This window comes from Amblyomma mixtum, chromosome 3 (genome assembly GCF_055824585.1).
Source record: "Amblyomma mixtum isolate Tamu chromosome 3, ASM5582458v1, whole genome shotgun sequence".
In the NCBI taxonomy this organism is placed as follows: domain Eukaryota; kingdom Metazoa; phylum Arthropoda; class Arachnida; order Ixodida; family Ixodidae; genus Amblyomma; species Amblyomma mixtum.
Window position 1 is genome coordinate 249,745,130 of NC_143014.1, and position 20,512 is coordinate 249,765,641.

The following is a 20,512-nucleotide window of genomic DNA, read 5'->3' on the forward strand; positions in this document are numbered from 1 at the left end:
GCCGTCCGGCATCAATCACACCGGTGACCGTCGACTCAGATTGTACCGGTGCTCCGTACGCTTGCGTTCCGCAACACCAGTTGTGCATTTGCGCTTGCCTTTGATACCAATGGGTACCGGCGCAAGCTCGTCAGACCGTGACGCGTAGGCCTTCAGGTAAATGAACCCCTGCTTGCTCCTGGGGAAAGGCCCCATCAAATCGCAGGCGGCCATCTGCCACGGACGCACACTGTCAATTGGTTTCATCATTCCAGGCGGCTTGCCGCCCCGTGACTTCACCGCTTGACAGACATGGCAGGAACGGCAATAGCGGAAAATGTCACGCTTCATGCCGGGCCACGTCACCGATTGACTCAGTTTTGCAAAAACTTTGGAGCCACTCAGATGACCGGCCAGTGGTTCGTCATGAGAGAATCTCAACAGTGCGCCTCTCAGACTTTTGGGGATAACCACCTTGAACGAGCAGGGTTGCCAGATTGGGCTATTAATAGCCAAATTGGGCTACTTTTTGTCCGAGTTGGCGTCAGAAATTTCGTTTTGGCTATGTGGCTACTTTTGGGCTACATCTTTTTCATGAGTGAAAAAAAAAATTAAGGTAGTTATAATGTGCTCTGTTACAATTATACAGTGAGAGAAATAAGAGGCATGCTGGAATCAAAATGCAGGCTATAGCAGGTTAAAGAAATTGAGCGCGTCTGCCACAAAATGACAATATGTAAACGCTGTGTTCGAGAAAACTTATGTGTTTCAGGTGGTCAAGGATCATGGACTTTCGATTTACGTGAAAGTTGCCCCCTGGAAACACTTCACGACCTATAGATTCCACTTAATCCGCGGACTAACGCCGCCCGCGCGCGCGCGCCACCGAACATGGACTGTTGCCGTCTGCACATGTGAGCGTTCTCCCATTGACGGTGCACCACGGGTGATCATGGAACCAGAATAGAGGGAAAACACTAAGACAACTTAAGTCTCCCTAAATGGTGTGAATGCGTAAGCATTAAATGCTACTGTTTCGCTTCTGTTGGTTTCGTGATCCTCACATGTTAACCGTTAACCGCGTAGACGTGGCCTAGTGGTTTGGGCGTTCGCTTCGGCTGCGGTAGGTGGCTGGTTGGAAACCCACCGCCAGGCATGTCCTTTTCTTGTATTGTTTATTCTGGTTCTGCGGACACATTCTGCTCAAGATACGCATGAGGCAAGTAATGCTTACGCATTAATAAGGTCTTTTTGTGTTTCTTCCTATTCTCGTGGTGGACACAGCAAGCGCGGCACTCGCAAGAGCCTACGCTTTTTCTGCAGCCTCAAGCGGCACACGTGCAGCCCTCGAGATTCATTGCGAGCGACGTGAGAGCGCCGTGTCCGTTGCGTAATCTGCGTGCACTCATGCGGAGCCATGGAGCCATCCTTCGGCGCGGAACCCACTGTAACTAACGAAGGCGGAATGTAGCTTCAAGAAGGCGCATGCTTTTGAGGTGACGCTCTCAGTGAGAACATTTCTCTTAAACCATATAAAATTGAAATGTGAGGCTGCGTAAGTATAGAGTAAGGTATTTTCACTGTCGATGTGCCTAATCTGCGCGCGAACATTCAAAAGGGGAAATATTCCTAAACTAGAGCTACGATTGCGTTATATAGCGCCGCCGTTCTTTTCCGCGTGCAGACTGGCTGCCGTCATCCGCCTCAGGTGATATGGCCTACTGCCGCGCCTGCAAAGTGGAACTGCGGCCCCATCTTTAGGACCTGGTTAGCGCACCTGGTTAGCCGCACTGGTTAGCGCGCATGACGGATGCGAAACGTAACAACGGAAAGAACACGCCGTGCGCACCCCCTCAGACATCATGTGCGGGACAGAAATCTAATATGTAAATATTGCTGCCGAAAATTAATTCATATAACAAGAAATGTCGTCACAAAAACAAATATTTTTGGCTACTTTTGGGCTACGCAAAAATTTCGCTTTTGGCTACGTTTGGGCTACTACGGAGGCCAATTTGGCTACCTGAGGTCGTAGCCATCTGGCAACCCTGTGAACGAGTCGATGGACTCGTCATCGGTGGCTATGTACTTCAGCACGAGCCCGTCCTGGTCCAGCAAATATGAATCCCCGGGGTTCGCCGCGACACACGCTGGCTTCTGGCCCCCTGCGCCCGCTACAATACCAGTAGCGTCACGGCGCTCCGTCTCCCTGAGACCGTCGCTCACCTCGCGACAATAGGGGTCATTTTGCTGGGCTTTCAGTAGCTCTTTACGGCTGAAAACGATTCCAGTCATCCCAGAAAGGAGCCTGGTCTCGTCCCCACTCAGGTTTGCAGCCAAAATTTCCGTTCGCGTCGGCACCTCCGAGGCGCTCACGAAGAGCTTTGCCTCTCGTACGCTTTGCGAAGCGCTGCTTGTCTGGTTAGCGGAATGGGTTAACCCGTTTGCGGGCTCCCCCTCCTTGCCGCTCGGCGGCTCGTCCGCTGTTTCGCCCCCTCCGCTTACAGGCGTCAAGGCGCCGCTGGCGAGTGGGGCACGGGATAGCGCGTCAGCTACCACGTTCGTGCTCCCCTTTCGATACTGCACCGAAAAGCCGTAATGCTGTATCAGGAGAGCCCAGCGCGCCAGCCGACCCGCAGGCTCGCGGAGCCGCATCAGCCAACTGAGCGCACTGTGGTCTGTCTGCACCACGAATTGCGTTCCATCAAGGTAGACGTCAAATTTGCGCAGTGCAAACACGATGGCGAGGCACTCCTTCTCGGTCACGGAATAATTCCTCTCCGAGGGCAGCAAGGAGCGGCTGGCAAAGGCCAGCGGTTGCAGCACGCCATCGAATTCCTGTAGGAGAACTGCTCCTAAACCCAGATCGCTCGCGTCAGTCCGGACTACGAACTGTCTGGTCAGGTCGGGTAGCCTGAGCTGCGCTGTCTCGGCAATGACATTAGACAGGAGGCGAAAGGATCGCTCTTGCTCGGGCTCCCATCGCCACGCGGCAGTCTTTCCCAAGAGCTTGGTCAAGGGTGCCTGCACGCGGGCACCGGATGATAAAAGTTGGCCATTCCCACACAACGGCGCAGGCCGCGTACGTCCTTGGGCGCGGGAAATTCGAGTATGGCTCGAAGTTTCTCCGCATCTGGCTCAATGGAGCCCCGGCCTCAGCGACTGCACCCCTGCCTCAGTGCAGGCTTGTGCGGGCTGCACGAACGAGGGAGGCAAGGCTCCTAGTTCGATGAGCGGCGTGGTTTCCACAGGGAACCGGGCCAGCGCCTCGCCGTTCCCAGAGCAGAATTGACTGCTCGCGGGGCACGGCGGCTGCTGTTCAAAACTGCCGGTTGCGGCAGCGTGACACGAACTCCTTTCGCACTGGGTGGAAAGCGTGCACAGCTGAGGCATGTGACCAGCGGATGCACCGCAGGGTGCTCCCGGTACAGCTCCAATGGGAGCCGCGTGCTCGACATTTTGAGTTGTGTCGCCGTAAACCCCAATGGGGGCCGCGGCAAACCACGGTGTCTAGCTATTCGAAGGAACAGCAGCCAGCGGATAAAACGACGCTACAATTCCGTAGGGAGCCGACATGTAGCTGCCGAGTGTCCCGCTGGGGGTGTTAGACATGCGCAAGCGTGATCGGCAAGGCGACCTGCTCGGCTAATGTGCCATCAAAGGCGTAAGCGCCAATGACTTAGCACGTTGGGCGCCAGTTGTGAGTTTCTACGTGGACACAGGCCACCAACCACCGCGGGTTCGACCTTCGCGCGAGCCAAGGGCCCCGATCAGCCGTCGCCACACACACACTGGGACACCGTTGCAGCGCACTCAACCTCCGCTGGGAGGAGAGCGATTCGCCGCAAAGAAATAGGCCTCCAAGTTCACAAAGGAGACGTTTATTCACGTCGTCCTTCAGCAGATACACAAACACTTAATAGTCACCCCGTCCCGGGGGCGCGCGAGGAGCAAGGCTCCGCTGTGCGCACGAAGCGACTAGAGTAATGCGCGCCTCTAGCACGCCGCTGCAGGAGAATGTCCCCGCGGCAGTGCTGTGATCTCCCTCTCGTGTCGACCGTTGGGCCGGTTGCGAGAGAGAGTGGGCAATCAACGCAAGGTACGCCTGTCAGAGATCGCTGGACCCCGCTGGACAGGCTCGAGCCGCTGCAGGTCAGAGGACACGTGCGGGCGAGCTCGAGTATGCACTGGTCCGAACGGCAAAGGCCGGCACGGACAAAACAGTAGCGTACGCACCTTACGCTGTCTCGGAGGGATCCCTCTCTGGGCCCCGCTCGGACGGTCGCGCGGGGCGCGGCCGCCAAAGCGGGTCCCGAAATCCCGCCAAAAGGCACTAATGGCAAAGGCCGTTTGGGAGCCGGGGCGGAGCTGTGGCCAAATGACAGTGATTAGTTACCTAGCCGCCTCTCCACCGCCTGAGGCTGTTGCAAGGGAAAGAGGAGAAACAACGCGGGAAGCCGGCAAAGCCGCGCAAAGGCAACGGCGGAAAGCCAGGATTCCCACAAGCTGCAGTGAGAAAGAGGGAAAGTGACAGTGGTAGTGACAAAAATTAGGGTGGTAAAAAGGCAAGAATAATAATAGCGCCCGGCCCGCACCGCAGTGGTAGTGACAGTGGGAAAGAGGGCAAATGGTTGTGACAGTGGGAAAGAGGGCAAAAATGATCAGTGTAGATGAAACACGGCATGATACTATAAAGTATTGCGGTTATGACGATAGACAAGTCAGCTTCCCAACATTTTTATTCAGACAGCAAGAAACGGTATTAAACTTATTATTCACGAACTTCGCGTTCATGGTGGATCTTGAAGCCTGATTCCAGTAAAGTGACTTGAATTTCTTCAAAAGGGGGCTTAATATTGGTTACATGTTTAGAGATACGAAGGTTAGGCAATGTCTTGAAATGAGCTTTACGATTATTAAAACGATATCTGAACAGTGTTTCTGTTTGGCCAATATATTAAATTTTGCAGATTCAACGTTCGAGGATGTAGATTACGTTGCCGGTATCATATGAGTAGTTAGCCCGAATTTTCACATGAAATTTCGATGCAGTGCTGGAAGTGTTGTCATCTGCGCGGAAACTTTGTAACGCGATTTATTGCATGGATGGCAGCCGACCCGCACACTTGTGCTTGCTTTAGATGAGTCGATCACTTTGCATGAGAATTACATGGCGTTTTTTTTTTAAATGCCCTCGACGTCCGGAACCGATGCTGAGTGGGTTAGTACCAGGTTGATTTGTGATTGATCGGACGGTTGGTTTTCGACTTTGAGGAGTGCCTCGCGGGGAAGAAGACCTGCGCGTTCTATCGCATAGTTTATTATTCGAGCAGGGTACTTTCGTTTTATCAGTCGCTCCGGAACGCCCCGATTAAACGAAAATATCCAGCGCCACTAATAAACGATGCGGTAGAGCCCTGCGCCTTTGTTCCGTCGGTTCATGGCGCACACAATAGACGCACCTTGCGGCATCGCGCTCAACCCCACACAGTGACACACCCGTGTTTGGCAGGACAGGTGAAAAAAAAATAATAATTACAAAAAGTAATAGATGTCCGAAACAGAGAATCCAAAAGAAAACAAATTTTAAAAGTAATGAAGTAATTGTGGCTTTGAAATTACGGCACAAAAATGCAATAAAACGTATTTCACTCTCCTAATTACTTGTTTACTCTTTACAATTTAGTTTCTATTGGATTGGAGCGCGCAGACGAACGGATTGCACCACGACAGGACAGCGACAGGCTCAGACATATGCCGGACTCTTGCCACGCACCTGCCATCCTTACACGCTACATTATCACTCTACTCAGCTCTGAAACGCGGCCGGCAAGCTCGGCGTTGGGAGCTGCCCGGGTAATTCCCGCAGCCATTGTTGAGGCGCTCGATCACTACGTATGTACAGGTAGACTACTACTGCGCGAGTAATTAAGTGGCCAGCAAAGACGATCAAATCTGAATACCGTTTGAAAAATTGATTCGGTGAAAAAAAAAGGGAATGTGAAGCAGGTTCGCCCACTTGGCTTTTTGAATGGTGATCTCGTCTGTGAGGAGCTCTGAAGTTCAGAGAGCCAAATGAAAGAGGTTTCATACACGCACAATTAAAACATGCCTCTACAATTTTATGCGCTCATTTTTTTTGCGGACCGCAATGTCTAAATATTAAAACGTCCTCGAAGCGACAGCATTGACATTTCTTTTTTAATGAACACTATTTCGTGGGTTGACGTCATGGTGCTGGCCGCATTTCAATAAAACGAAAAGCAAAAGCGTCTCTTTATTGTGTAGTATGTGTTAAAAGGTTCAGAGTGGACTAAATCAATATGGTCTTTCCCAATGATGTTCTGCACAGCGCACAGATGAGCTTTTGGGAGCTGAAGACACGCCGTAAAAGATCTTGGGACAATGGATGCCCGTCGAGAAATCGAATGAAGGACCTCCTTCAACGGTTCCTGAGGCTTCAAATTTCAAGTCTCGAGTGGTAACACAAAACCAAGCAGATGAGTAGCGCATTTTACTAGAACTGGTGGCGTGTGCTTCGCTGATAGTTAGGCAGCTGGTACGACTCAAGCCAGAGATGCTCTGTACTGTAATGGTAATAATAATTAATAATACAATTTATTTCTTTTCATGAGCAAGCATTACGCTTTGCGCTGCTTAAGTACAATTCTGCTTTAGTGCGGCACAGGCAGCCAGTGGCATAGCACTGCGAACACACATGGATTACGGTACGTTACAAAATTTATACACATATGGTCCAAAGAATTTTGCCAGTCAAAATACAGCTATACATCCATATTCAGTGAAGGATAAAAATAGAGAAATATATTGGAAGAGAAAATAACAAAATGAAGTCAATTTTATTGGACACAGCGAAGTCCAAGCGTTATATTTTTGCAAAACACTCGTTTTTATTTCATCTTAGCATTTTGCACTGAGTTTATTTTCAGCGCATCTACATAAGTGAATGAACCGTGTGTCAGGCATTACAACGCTCCACTAAAAACGCCGCTGTAGTGCATCCGGCTACAGTATATCGGGCTAAAACTTGTGAGAGCGGTCTTTCACTCCTGCTCTTCGGTCACTCAAAGGTGCCATTTAGCTTTTCTTCTAGAGTTGAACGTGACCGAGCTTGCGCATCCGCAGTTGCGTGGAAATCGCACTGTGAGTGACGCTGTTTAAACTCGTTCTACAAATGGAGGAGTTAAACGTTCCCTCTGGTGAGATTTTAAAGCTGTAATTCGTTCATTTTCGAAGCTTTCCGGGCAGCAGGTGAAAATTGGAACAAAAAGTATTGTTTGTAATTTCTGTTGCTAGAGAAACTTCGGATAATCTAAGCCACGGCTTAGTTTAAACTTTCGACGAGAGCTGTCATCGTTCTCAAATCTCACATGTAGGGGGCGGCTGCTTAGCGTTGACGCTTCCTAGTTCGATTAAGGCAGGTCGGTCACCTTGCAATGGAGTATGTGTGGCTAGTTAAGTGGTGGCTGATGGAGCTCCTAAAGAAAAGCAGTGGGTGGGTGGGCATAGGGTGCCTCAATTCGCGCAACCCCTCGCAGGGTGAAGTCATTCTTTGAAGGGGTAAACGATACCGTTTCGAAAGGCGACGTTCATGGCGCTACCCACGCTACACTGCTGCGGGTTGGGAAGACGCGAGCGGGGCGTTTTTTTTTTTTTCTGGGGGGGGGGGGGGGGTGGCAGGAAGGTGGGGTTGACATATGAAAGAGAAAGAGTTTCTGCGGTTTGCCAAGGCTCCGGCGGAGCCCTTCACAACGGCACCTCTTTATGCCTTCCTTCTTTCACTCCCTCTTTTAGCCTGTTCCTCACGGCTTCTTCCGCGTCTTTCGATGGAAGCGAAACGAAAAAGGTGCCTGAGGGCTGTGCGATTTCAGTGCACGTTAAAGCTCCCCAAGTGGTCGAAATTACTCCGGAGCCCTCCACTACTGCACCTTTCTCTCTTTCTTCTTTCACTCCTACCTTCCTCCCTTCCCTCATGGCACGGTTGGGGTGTTCACATAGAAGTAAGACCATTACTGCGCCATTTCCTTTCCTCAAAAACCGCTAATTAAAATCCCCTAATTTGAAAGCTTCATGGTTGACTACGACTGACGTTCTCAACACTGCAATCGCATAAGCTGTTCTCCGTGTATCCGATTTCGCATTATCGTTCATACAAGTGACATTAAACTTATGTGTAGTTGGCAAAGCTAGCTTCGGAGATAACGTGAACGGACACTGAGAATAGACGGCAAACAACATTTCTTCAAACTCGTTTGGGCAACAGCTCTCGCATGTAGCGGTTCCTAGAGGAAAGCCCAGAGGCTTTTTAAGCCCACCGCACTGTGGAAGGCGCCTGCAGATGAAGGTGTTTGCTAGTTTGGCTCCGCCCAGCGCAGTGGCTCAGTGGTTAGAGCGCTCGGCTACTGAGCTGGAGTGCCCGAGTTTTAACCTGACCGCGGCGGCCGCCTTTCAACAGATGTGAAAGTCGCCCGTCTACTTTCACTTTTCCCATTCGAAGGGTGAGAGTGAACGGCGGGACTGAGAGCCGGCGGTTAGTCTTGAGGAAAGTAACAGTGCAGTAGCTGTCTCGCTTCGCGGTAGACGCCTCAATCTCAGTAGCGTTACGCGTAACGCTTCGTAACGCGTTACGTCTGCCGTTGTACCCCCTAAACGCATCATACAAAGCTAACAGAGCTTTCGCTGTAAAACTGTAACCTTCGCTGTAGTTTACCTCACCTCTGAAATAACCATTTAACGTTCGTAGAACGTCACTTAGGCACGGAATTCCTCCAGTCGCACATCGATTACGTGACATCACCCTCACTGCTTTTCCTCGGCGCGGCAGCATACAGCCTGTGACTGGGGTAATCGGTGATGGAAAACAATCTGAAAGCGGGGTGTGTCATGCCACCTTTTCTTGTGTCCAGTGACTGCGCTTTTTTCTAATGAGATTTATCGTTCAGCGGGCAACGAAGACGTCTTGACGCGGCTGGTGAGGACGTGGTTTACTGCTGCCACTAAATGCAGTCATTAATTTCACATTGAGAATAAAAGGCTACAGAGCACCAGTGATGGATCATTTTCACCTCCGATGCTTATTTCGGTGCTTTCTTCACATTCTTAACGCAGCAACCCCCCCCCCCCCCCCCCCCCCCCCATTTTCTTCTAAGTGAACTCTACATACAGCTGCGCGGTGCCCGTTGGCTGCCTACGGAGTGGACCTCAAAATGGATGACGCCTTAGCACACGACGTGGCGGTCGTCACCCTGCACAACGGGTGGGGGGGGGGGGGGGGTGCAAATCGAGGCCTGGGCCCGCAACTTCAAGTCCTGGCACAGCTGAGGCCCGGAGAAAGGACGTATTTTCCAGCCCGACCTAGCCCGCGGGCCACGCCAGGGCTTTCGGACAGGCCCGAGCAGAAGCAGCGGTTTACTGCTTTGCTTCCTCGCAAACGTTGCTTGTACAGCCTATAGCAGCTACGGTGAGGTGTCCCTTTGCAGAGCAGTGCTCTGCTCGAGCGTTCTACTCAAGAGCGACGCTGAGTGTACACATTAATTAAGCGTTGCACTCAGGTGCTTATAGCTGTTTCTGTGCGTGTTTTACCGAATACAGCCAGTGAGTCAGCTGTGGAGGGGGGGGGGGGGGCAACTCAAAGCAAATCAGGCTATGAGGGACGCAGTAGGGAAAAGGTTCCGAAATTTCGACCACCTGGGATTCTTTAACGTGCACTGACATCGCACAGTGCACGGCCCTGTAGCATTTTGCCTCCATCGAAATGTGACCGCCGCGCCCGGAATCGAACCCGCGTCCTTCCGGTCAGCAGCTGAGCTTCATAACCTCTGAGCCACCGCGGCGGCTTCTAAGGGCGGGAGAGAGCTTAAATTATTGATGTCTGCGGGACGAAGATTTTTTGTTTGTATTCATGACCAGGAATTCGGGAGAGCTCCCAGCCAGGGCTACTAAACCTAGCGGCCTATCACATTTTGTTCTGCGGCCAATCTCAGGTCACGGATGATGTCAACGCGCTATATTTTAAGGTTAAAAGCCATGCGCCACCCGGTGCCAGCGAAAAAGAACTAGCAGCGTTTGTCCCAAATTCCTGGAAATGGTAGTTAGTCCATGTGGTACAGATGGCAAGGAAAGTTCTACTGGTAGATGGGAGTATTGCTCTTTGAGTTTTATCTGATGCAGCCTCAGTTCATCACAAGACGTCTGCGTTGGCCAGGGGATCACATATGCCATGTACTAGTTTCTCGGGCAAGGTGACGTGCCTTATGATTACGTGCGAACCCCGTGCACTAGAGGTACTGCGTATTGTTACTTTGACGGGCTCGGGGTTTTCTTGGGTGTCAGTGAGGTCGTAGTGTAAATCCTCAGTGGTGTATCGGTGTTGCATTGCACGAATGAAAGACATAGATTTTGTGTAAAGATATGGATTTGATTAGGCGAAAAGTAAGTGTGAAAGTTCATCTGTGGCATGTGTCACGGCGTGCATCCCCAATCGTGTTGTGTGAAAACAACCATGGCATCAAGTACGCCTGCTAGCATCGCGTTGGTGGGCGGTTATTAAATGCAGCCTGCAGCATACAAGGTCAACGGAGCCAAATAGATGGGAAAATATTTTATTCTTTCTACCCCTTGGGTTTCCTCATGTTAACTTACTGCTATTGAAGTCTCACAAATGTTTCAATTAAGCTCATCATTTCGAAGTTACCGTTTAAAATTTCAATGATATGTGTGCGCGAACCGAAAAATACCTTACCAAGGGTGACGTCTTCGTCTAGAAGAGTTGCGATTATGGGAAACGGTGGGTAAAGCCGCATAGCCTCCTGAAATGTAAGAAGCCCCCCTTTGTTACCGCCAAGAAAGACGCGAAAAACGTTCCCTGTATACACTGGAGCGTAGCTCGTACGTTTTCTATACGCTCGCGTCTACACCGCATTTGTCTTTAACCATTGTGACATTCGGAAAGCTGTAAAATGATGTCAATGCTTGGATGAGAACGCTGTGTCCGATATCTTGCCAAATCTTCTGACACATGTGCCAGGCAGCACGATAAATTGCTGAGGTAGATTTCATACCTTGGGACATGGTTATGTATTGGTATCTATTGTGTAAGCACTGAGCACGAATCTAATGAAACTTATCTGTCGACCAAGTGACTGATGCATTCACTCATTCGCACACTGGTTCACTGACTGGCCGATTGGTTCAAAAAACAGATTGATATATATTCACTTCTTGCGAATAGAATATAATTAATCGTGGTATGAATAATAATCGCATTTCTAGAAACAATTGGCCAACAAGCTGAACAGAAAGAAGGAATAAAATGTTTTTATTATTTAGATTCGTTTTTATTCCAATCAACAATGCTGATAATTTAAGAAGGTGAACGTCTATAAGATTCATATTCTCATCACTGACCGTACTCTCCTTGCGGAACCGTGAGCGACAAATAGACTCAGCTCGGATAACACCAATTTTTCTCGCAGTTCTGTGCTCCTGGCTATCCAGTGGTTGAACGAACAGCAAAGGCAAGCTATGGCCAATTTCATGATAGAGACAAGCTCATGCACGCACGGTACATGCCTTTATACAGCATTCCATGAATTGTAGATTTTTCAGGTCCGCCATTGTATAAACCCGGTTGGCGTCGACACCCATGACGTCATCCAGTTCCTGCTGCACTTTTCGCTGTTTTTCCTGGTGGAGGCCGAGGAGGTATAGGCACCAGCTGAGGGCGCACGAAGTTGAATCACTGCCCTGTAAGCATTTTTGTTTTGTTGGGTTACATGCGCAAAAGTTTCAAAGATTCTCTTATCCATTCATGCCAAAAGCGTCGTAAGCTGCGCACTTCGCGCAAAAATGGGAGATAATTTTGTTAGTGAAGGCGAAGCCCCATTCCACATTAATATTCATTGTTGTTCATAAACCTGCTTCTAGTAAGGTACCGGGCGTAAACAACCGAAAGTGTACCTTTGTCGTGCTATGACCGCTTAGTTTGCATTAGCTTCGTGGTTACAACCCTTCACGCTCAGTTGACGAAAACTCTGTCTCAGGAGTGCATTCAAAGTGCAGCCTGTAACTTCCATTTCGTAATTAGCCTACTTTGTTCCCCTCACTGAGACCACTGCGTCGCACTTTAATTTTACAACGGTAGAAAGTTTCAGTTTTGTATTATTCGATAATATTGCTGACGGGACAGTAAATCTTGCTGGATGCGTTCGTTATAAATATCACCTGCTACTAATCGCGTAGTAGAGATTGAAATGAAAGAAGTGGGCTATCGTCACGTATTATCGGTTAAAGACTTCATTAACGTACATAGTCGTTGAAACAGAAACCAGCAGTCTGGCTGCATGGTGAAGTGGATAACCCCACAGCATACCCATGGCCCTTCGTTCTAGGATAAAATCACCAGATTTTATCCGATTGTTGAACTCTGAACAGGTTTATTAACAACCGGAATAAACCTGATTACTACCCGATTATGCTCCTTCAAGATAATACACAAGGGCAGGACAATGAGGGAATCGTTATGATATAGTATACCAAGTGTTTCAGGGAAGATGATCACTAATTTTTAAAATCGTTTTTTTTTTCGTAAAGAGAAGCATTTTGCGGTATAGTAATATCAGTGTTGGCGAAGGTAAAAAAAAGGCCAATCATATTAACTAATAAAGTGACTAACTAAATTCTAATAGCTAATTTTGCAACTATTGCCGATAGTCCCCTGATTACAATTAGAGATTGTGGCCGGCTGTTAGTAATAGCCAGATAAGTTTTTAGAAATTCGAAAACACCGTTTGCCTCGGAGCTGTGCCCAATAAATTTTGGTGACATCGCGCCAAAATACATGCGCTCTCGAGAAGCTTGCAGGCAAAGAAACCTCTCCAGTGCACGTAACTAATCGAAATAGCCAGAATTTGAAGGGCAACACAGCCTAGCGTAACCGTATTTTCAAAATTATAAAAACTGATATGGGTATTACTTACGGTTGACTACACGCCTGTCAGTAATTAAGGATCCGAAGAGTAGTAATTAAAAGTTTAACTATGCAATATTCGCTTACCACCCTGATAGCACATCTATATATATATATATATATATATATATACAAGGTCTGTTCTGAAAGTAGTAGGACTGGTTTTTTCCTTGGCGAACGGGCTGACGAGAGGCGGTCTGCGCGTGCAGGATCGTTGAAGGGGGATATTGGGAATGCTGAGTAAAATCGGCAGTCGGCTCTCGGCCGTTAAAGACAGCAGGTCGCTTGTACTGTGAACCCCTGTCGAAACGTCTCGTCACGCAGAGTCATGGAGCGTTTACTGGATCAGCGATACGCGATGTTACGGTCGAGGTAGCATGGACGTGCTCCGGAGAGTGAATTGAGGGACGCCTGAGACGAGGCTGCTGGGAAAAGACAATGAAGAGGAATTTATACAATATTTACAAGTGAGCTGCAGGAACGCTGCATCGTGACAGCTCAACAGGAGAGCATGATGACAACAACTCTTCGGCCGTGCCGCTGCCGGCTTTTTAAGAGTTCTCTTCCCTAGGGTCCCTAGATGGGGGCCGGGTTTCACTGGCACCAATCACCGACACGCACGCACTCACTCACTCCCGAGAGATCACGCCGTCGTCACGCGCTGGGAGAGGGGAACGATGCCAACCACGTAGCGCAGACGCCGAAATGTCCATGAGCGGCGTTCGCGCGCATTTCGAACGCGCGTTCCCACTCGGTGTACGGGAAACGCTCGCTCAACCGGGCAGACGGACGCGGCTTCCGTGGCCATCCAGGCGTTCACCCAACGCGCGTCTCGGGGTTTGTCGGCGTTTCGCTGCTGCCATGTCGTCGTCTTCCCCAGGACGAAGGCGAGTCGTAACAGACTGCCCCGCCGGGGGAAGGAGATCCCGATGGACAGGGGACAGCATCCGCTGTCCGGAGGGATGTCGCTTGAGGCTGGTCTCAACTGCAGTCGGTTCTCTCTCGGCGGTTCTGGAGCTCAGCGCACCCCGAAGTCTTCCTTCGCATGTGCAGGTTCCCAAAGGGCACTGCAAAGTGACTCGTGCTCCGCTAGCGTTAGAACCACGCCGAAAACCCAACCGCTCAGTCCGCAAGCACGACACAATCCCCACTAAGCTATGCCAGGCTCTTTCCCTCAAACAAAGTCAATTAATTAATCACTGGGAGTAGTTCCGCAGCACTGAGAAAATGCCCACAAATCGGCACATTACACCACAAAGCGCATCTCAATTTTAAAACAAACAAAACCAATCGGTTCAAAATCCTAGATCAGGAAGAAAAACTACCAGCAAACTGCAACTATGATGCTGATTCTTGCGCTAGGGACCTCAACTTAAGCCATCGGCATTACCTTTGAGACTCCCCTTTTTGTGATGTATTCCGATTCGTAATGACCCCGACATTATTTCATTCTGCATAGCAGCATACTGCCTTCACCTTGCATATCCCCGCAAGGATTCGCTCAACATCGAAGCCAAAGTCACCTTAATTTCCCCAAATTCCAAAAAAAATCAAGCGACTCCAGGCGCTTATGCTAGTGGCCTAAATGGCCCGTCTGGCTAGTACTTTGCGTTTTAACGGACGCTGCTACACATGGGCACCACTAGTGCATTTTTCGAAACAATCTTTGTCCAAAAGGAACGCTTCCAACGTAACAAACGCGTCCGAAACCTATTCCTGCTCAAAACTTCTTTTTTTTTCACTTTTTTTTTCTGCAAAACGCTTTTTCTGCAGGAATGGTTTAAAACAGCAGAGACATCCTCGGAATCCGCTGCTAACGAGCCGCGCCGCGGCTCAAAGGGGTCGCCTATTCTTCAACCGCGCCCTGCGCGGACGCACACCAACAGTGGCTTTAGCAGCCGACAATCGACAAAAATCAACTGCTCTTCGACACCTGCGAGCCTCAGACGCCACGCGACATTGATTTGTTTCGCACACCGGCCGCGTGTCTCCAACACCCAAGTAGCGTCTGAACATTTGAATGCGAGGGGTTGACGGACGCGCATGAAAGAAACGCCTACGAGAACTCCTTTCTCGATTCAACAGTGTCCTTCGACTGGAACGCGTTCTGCGGCGTTCTTTCATGCGGTAGCTGGGCGTCCTCTGCGACCCGCTGTGAGGTTCCACCGTCCTGCAAGAACTACCGCGGGGTCGCCGCGATGGGTCAGGTGGCTTTCGTTTTTTCTGAACGCGCCCACTCAGTCTGGCCCTTTTTCGGCGCCTGTCGCGTCTGGAGTACTCGGTTGACTCGCGGTCAATCTCTTTAAAGCAAAACGACGTCTCCAAATTTGGGCTGCTATTGTTCGCCGGCCGCATCGAAGAAATGTCTCCCTTGATTCCCTCATTGCGCCGGCCGGTGAGCTCACTATTCCCTTCCTGAGAGAAAACGCCAGCCTCACTTTTCAAAATAGCCTCGGCCTCAAAGTTAGAGACGGCCGCTTCTTTATTAGCACTGACAGTGCTCTCGAACAAAGCAGGTCGCTCGGCTTTGTTTTCGATGGGATTCCTGCAACTCACAGTTTGCTTTTGGTTCCCATTACTCTCTGCTGAGAGCAACAACTTGCCCTCCTGAGGCTTGCTGTTCGATCCTACTACCCTAACGCTCTGGCCTGCAACTTGATCTAAACCACACTCGATGGCTAACGTTGCGATCTGCCCTTGGGTTTCAGCGGTGCACTCGGGTGACTCGCAGCCGCTCTCCTTACAGCAAAGCGCTGTGTCCAAAACTTGGCTACTAAGGTTCGCCAGTCGCATCGAAGGAGGGTCTCCCTTGATTCCTTGACTGCTCTGGCCCGCAAGCTCACTAGTCTCTTCCTGAGCAGAAGCATCAATCTCGCTTGTCAAAGCAGGTTTTGCCTCAGGGCTAGAGACGGTCGCTTCTCCCTTATTAGCGTTGTCTGTGCTCACTAACGAAGCAGATCGCTCGGCTTTGTTTTCGGTGGGAATCCTGCAACTCACAGTTCGCTCTGCATTCCCATTAAACTCGGCCTTCACAGAACTTTCATCATGATTTTCCTCAAATAACCCAAGGACTACTTTTCCCTGGTCACGGAGACCTTCGGCGTCTTTCTCCTGGGTATTATCCTCCCGACCGCAGGAATCCGCCTCCGTCCCGGAAAGTGCATGCTTCTCTGGGCTCAATACCAATGCATTGCCCCTTTCCTTATTTTTAGCAGTGCCTACATTATCCCCCAAGCCCTCACGGCTTGTGGATCTGCACTTTTCCTCGTTGCTAGCCTTAGTGCTTACATCATCGCCCGAGCCCTCATGGCTGGCGGATCTGCACTCTTCCTCGTTGCTAGCCTTAGTGCCTACATTATCGCCCGAGCCCTCATGGCTGGCGGATCTGCACTCTTCGCTAGCTTTTCGACCGAACTCATCGGTCCTCGCTGCCGAAGTGGCCTTTCTTTCCTGGACCAAACCTGTCCTATGCCGCCACTTCTGCACAGCACTCGTGTCATCCGGCGACTGAGCAGAGCTTCTAACTCTGTCCCTGACACTATTGCGGTGTAACTTACCACCGTCAATGTGGCCTTCCAAATCTGCCTCCGCGGGAATTCGAAAGTATCGGAGGAGCGCACTTTTGGTTATCGCATAGTTGCGGGCATCCTCGTCAGACAACCTCGCCCAGACATTTCCGGGTTCACATGGGAGAAATCCCATCAACACAAGTGGCCAATAATCCTCGTCTAGCTGCTCCTCCATGCAAATTCTTTCAAAATTTTCCAGAAAAGTTTTGAAATTTTCGCCTTTTCTGAAAACACTTAAGCGAGATCGCGTTCTAATACTTCTGAGCGTGTTAAGTTCACGCGAGAGTTCCCGCATCTCTCTTTCGTATTCCTGTTGCCGCTGCTCTCTTTCGCGTTCCTGTTCCCTTTTCTCTTGTTTTTCTTTACGTTCGCGTTCCTCTTTCTTTTGTTTTTCTTTACGTTCAAGTTCCTCTTGTTCTCTTTTTGCCAATTCCCTCTCCTCAATAGTCTCAAGGCATTCCGCAAGCTCGTCATCTTCAGCCTCTAACGCAAGAATAGCCTTCAGCAGTTCTGGTTTTCTGAGTTTGTCTGATACCTCCAGACCCAACTCTTTCGCAAGCTCCAGTAACTTTGGTTTGCGCAGCGTCTTCAAATCCATGGCTGCTCTGAGTGCTGCCTTCTCTACTGCCCACTATTGTCTTGCTGCAACTAACCCAGCAGCAACGACAACCCAATCACCAGCTCTGTTCCCGACACTAACAAAAGCCTGGCAAAACTCAGCAGAAGAAAGTCCCGCACTCACCAAACCTCGCAGCCAAGAATCCAGCGCAGTCGGTCCGCTGCAGGCAACCAGTCAACACACAGGGCTCGTTGCACTGCCCCCGACTCGCCGTTCTGCTGCTCAGCGTCCCGTTGTCCGCAACTCTCCGCCGGCGTCCGACGATTCGCGTCCCACCGCTGCCAACCAGTTTGTTAGGGACGAGGTAGCAGCACCCCACCGCTGCCACCAGTTTGTTACGGTCGAGGTAGCATGGACGTGCTCCGGAGAGTGAATTGAGGGACGCCTGAGACGAGGCTGCTGGGAAAAGACAATGAAGAGGAATTTATACAATATTTACAAGTGAGCTGCAGGAACGCTGCATCGTGACAGCTCAACAGGAGAGCATGATGACAACAACTCTTCGGCCGTGCCGCTGCCGGCTTTTTAAGAGTTCTCTTCCCTAGGGTCCCTAGATGGGGGCCGGGTTTCACTGGCACCAATCACCGACACGCACGCACTCACTCACTCCCGAGAGATCACGCCGTCGTCACGCGCTGGGAGAGGGGAACGATGCCAACCACGTAGCGCAGACGCCGAAATGTCCATGAGCGGCGTTCGCGCGCATTTCGAACGCGCGTTCCCACTCGGTGTACGGGAAACGCTCGCTCAACCGGGCAGACGGACGCGGCTTCCGTGGCCATCCAGGCGTTCACCCAACGCGCGTCTCGGGGTTTGTCGGCGTTTCGCTGCTGCCATGTCGTCGTCTTCCCCAGGACGAAGGCGAGTCGTAACAGCGATCAAATTTTGGGTAAATCTTGGTAAAACGGGCAAAGAGACTCAGGGCATAATTAAGGAGCCCTATGATGAAATCGCCATGGTTAGATCAGGTGTTTTTTGAGTGGCACAAGCTGTTCCGAGAAGGTAAGGAAAGAGTGGAAGACGACGACCGCTCCGGACGCCTTTCGACCAGCAAGACCAAAGAAAATGTGTAGCGAGTGCAACATTTACCGAACAGTGATCGTAGGATGAGTATCAGAATGATTGCTGAGGACGTGAGCATTCCTCGAACCCAAGTTTTTGAGATCGTGACAGAAAACTTAGCGATGAGGAAAGTGTGCGCGAAGTTCGTGCCGGGAGTGTTGTCAGGAGCAAAAGGCCAACCGGAAAGCGTTCCGCCGGGATCTTCTTCATCATGTGAATGAGGACCCTGATTTTTTGTCCAGCACAAGGCGGCAACGCTGCCTCGGCCCCCGTACAGTCCCGACTTGGCCCCGCCAGATTTTTTTCTATTTCCGAGAATAAAATCGACGCTCAAGAGGGAGCACCACGGATCGGTAGAGGTGGTTCAACAGGCCGTGACGAGGGCGCTAAACAGCATTCCGGTCCAGCCGTTCCTGGAGGCTTACGAAAACTGGAAAACTGATTGGCAGCAGCGTGTAGATGCGGAAGGGTGCTACTTTGACAAATTATAATCGTTGGTACTATTCGCACGAATAAATTTTATTAAACAAACTGAGTCCTACTACTTTCAGAACAGACCCTGTATATATGTATAAGATAAAGTCACCAGAACTTGAAAAACATAACAAGATTTAATTCACGACGTTTCGGCTGGAGGGCCAGCCTTTTTCGAGTGCATTACAGTATTTGAAACAAGCAGCTTTTATAGCATCCGCGAGGCACAGAAAAAAGTGTCAAAACAAAAACGCAAACAGTGGTGAGGGGAGAGGTTTAAAAAAAAGCAGAAAAAAGAAAAAAAAGAAAAAAAAATGTTGGTTACAACTTGAAACGGCGGCAGGTGTTCGGAAGGAGGTAAGGACAGCAAAGTCGAGGAAAAGCGCGAACCTCTACAGGGCACAGCTGCCACAGGGTTGTGACAAAAAAAAAACTTTACTGTCCAAGACTTTACAAAATGGCACTCAAGACGCATTGTGGCGACAAGCGCGAAGCGCCTGGCAGCCGCACAGCGAGAAGGCAACATTTCAGGAGAAAGTTCTAGGCATGGGGGTCCGCAGGAATATATATATATATATACAGGGTCTGGTCTGAAAGTAGTAGGACTGGTTTTTTCCTGGGCGAACGGGCGGACAAGAGGTGGTCTGCGCGTGCAGGATCGTTGAAGGGGGATATTGGGAATGCTGGGGAAAATCGGCAGTAGGCTCTCGGCCGTTAAAGAGAGGAGGTCGCTTGTACTGTGGACCCCTGTCGAAACGTCTCGTCACGCAGAATCGTCGAGCGTTTACTGGATCAGCGATACGCGATCAAATTTTTAGTAAATCTTGGTAAAACGGGCAAAGAGACTCACAACATGATTAAGGAGGACGCTTCCATGGGTAGATCAGGTGTTTTTTGAGTGGCACAAGCTTTTCCGATAAGGTAAGAAAAGAGTGGAGGAAGACGACCGCTCCAGACGCCCTTCGACCAGCAAGACCAACGAAAATGTGTAGCGAGTGAAGCATTTACTTAATAGTGATCGTAGAATGAGTATCAGAATGATTGCTGATGACTTGAGCATTCCTAAAACCCGAAAACTTATCCATGAGGAAAGCGCGCGCGAGGTTGGTGCCGGGAGTGTTGTCAGAGGAGTAAAAGGCCAACCGGTAGGATCTTCATCATATGAATGAGGACCCCGACTTTTTGCCCAGCACAAGGCGGCAACGCTGCCTCAGCCCCCCTAGAGCCTCGACTTGGCTCCGCCAGACTTTGTTCTATGCCCGAGAATAAAATTGACGCTCGAGGGGAAACATCACGGATCGAGCAATGCAGAAAGTTGGGCGAGTTGGTAATACATGTTGAACTTAGCAAAGCGCAATAAAAAGACAGGGACAAGAAGAAGAAGCACGCAGGACAAACGCTTGACATCAACTAATTCTTTACTCGGGAAAAAAACACATATATACAGATACATAGAGGGCGGAAACAAATTATAAACCAAGCAATTATAAACCAAGAGAATGTACTATTCTCTTGCTTGGTTTATAATTTGTTTCCGCCCTCTATGTATCTGTATATATGTGTTTTTTTCCCGAGTAAAGAACTAGTTGATGTCAAGCGTTTGTCCTGCGTGCTTCTTCTTCTTCTTGTCCCTGTCTTTTTATTGCGCTTTGCTAAGTTCAACATCACGGATCGGTAGAGGTGGTTCAACAGGCCGTGACGAGGGAGCTAAACAGCATTCCGGTCCAGGCGTTCCTGTAGGCGTACGAAAACTGTAAAACTCAATGGCAGCAGCGTGTAGGTGCGGAAGGGTGCTACCTTGAAAAATTGCAATCGTTTGTA

At 50.0% G+C, this 20,512-nt stretch overlaps 1 protein-coding gene across 1 annotated transcript in view; it reads right to left on the reverse strand.

The window, feature by feature from the left end:
• Positions 1–20,512, reverse strand: part of LOC149354299 (cytochrome P450 4V2-like) — an 80,372-nt gene that overhangs the window by 19,549 nt on the left and 40,311 nt on the right. The window contains exons 9-10 of the mRNA XM_089575954.1: positions 11,572–11,745; positions 10,742–10,808 (exon numbers count right to left, since the gene is read on the reverse strand). Coding sequence (XP_089432080.1) covers positions 10,742–10,808; positions 11,572–11,745 — 241 coding nt within the window. The remainder of the gene's footprint in view (positions 1–10,741; positions 10,809–11,571; positions 11,746–20,512) is intronic.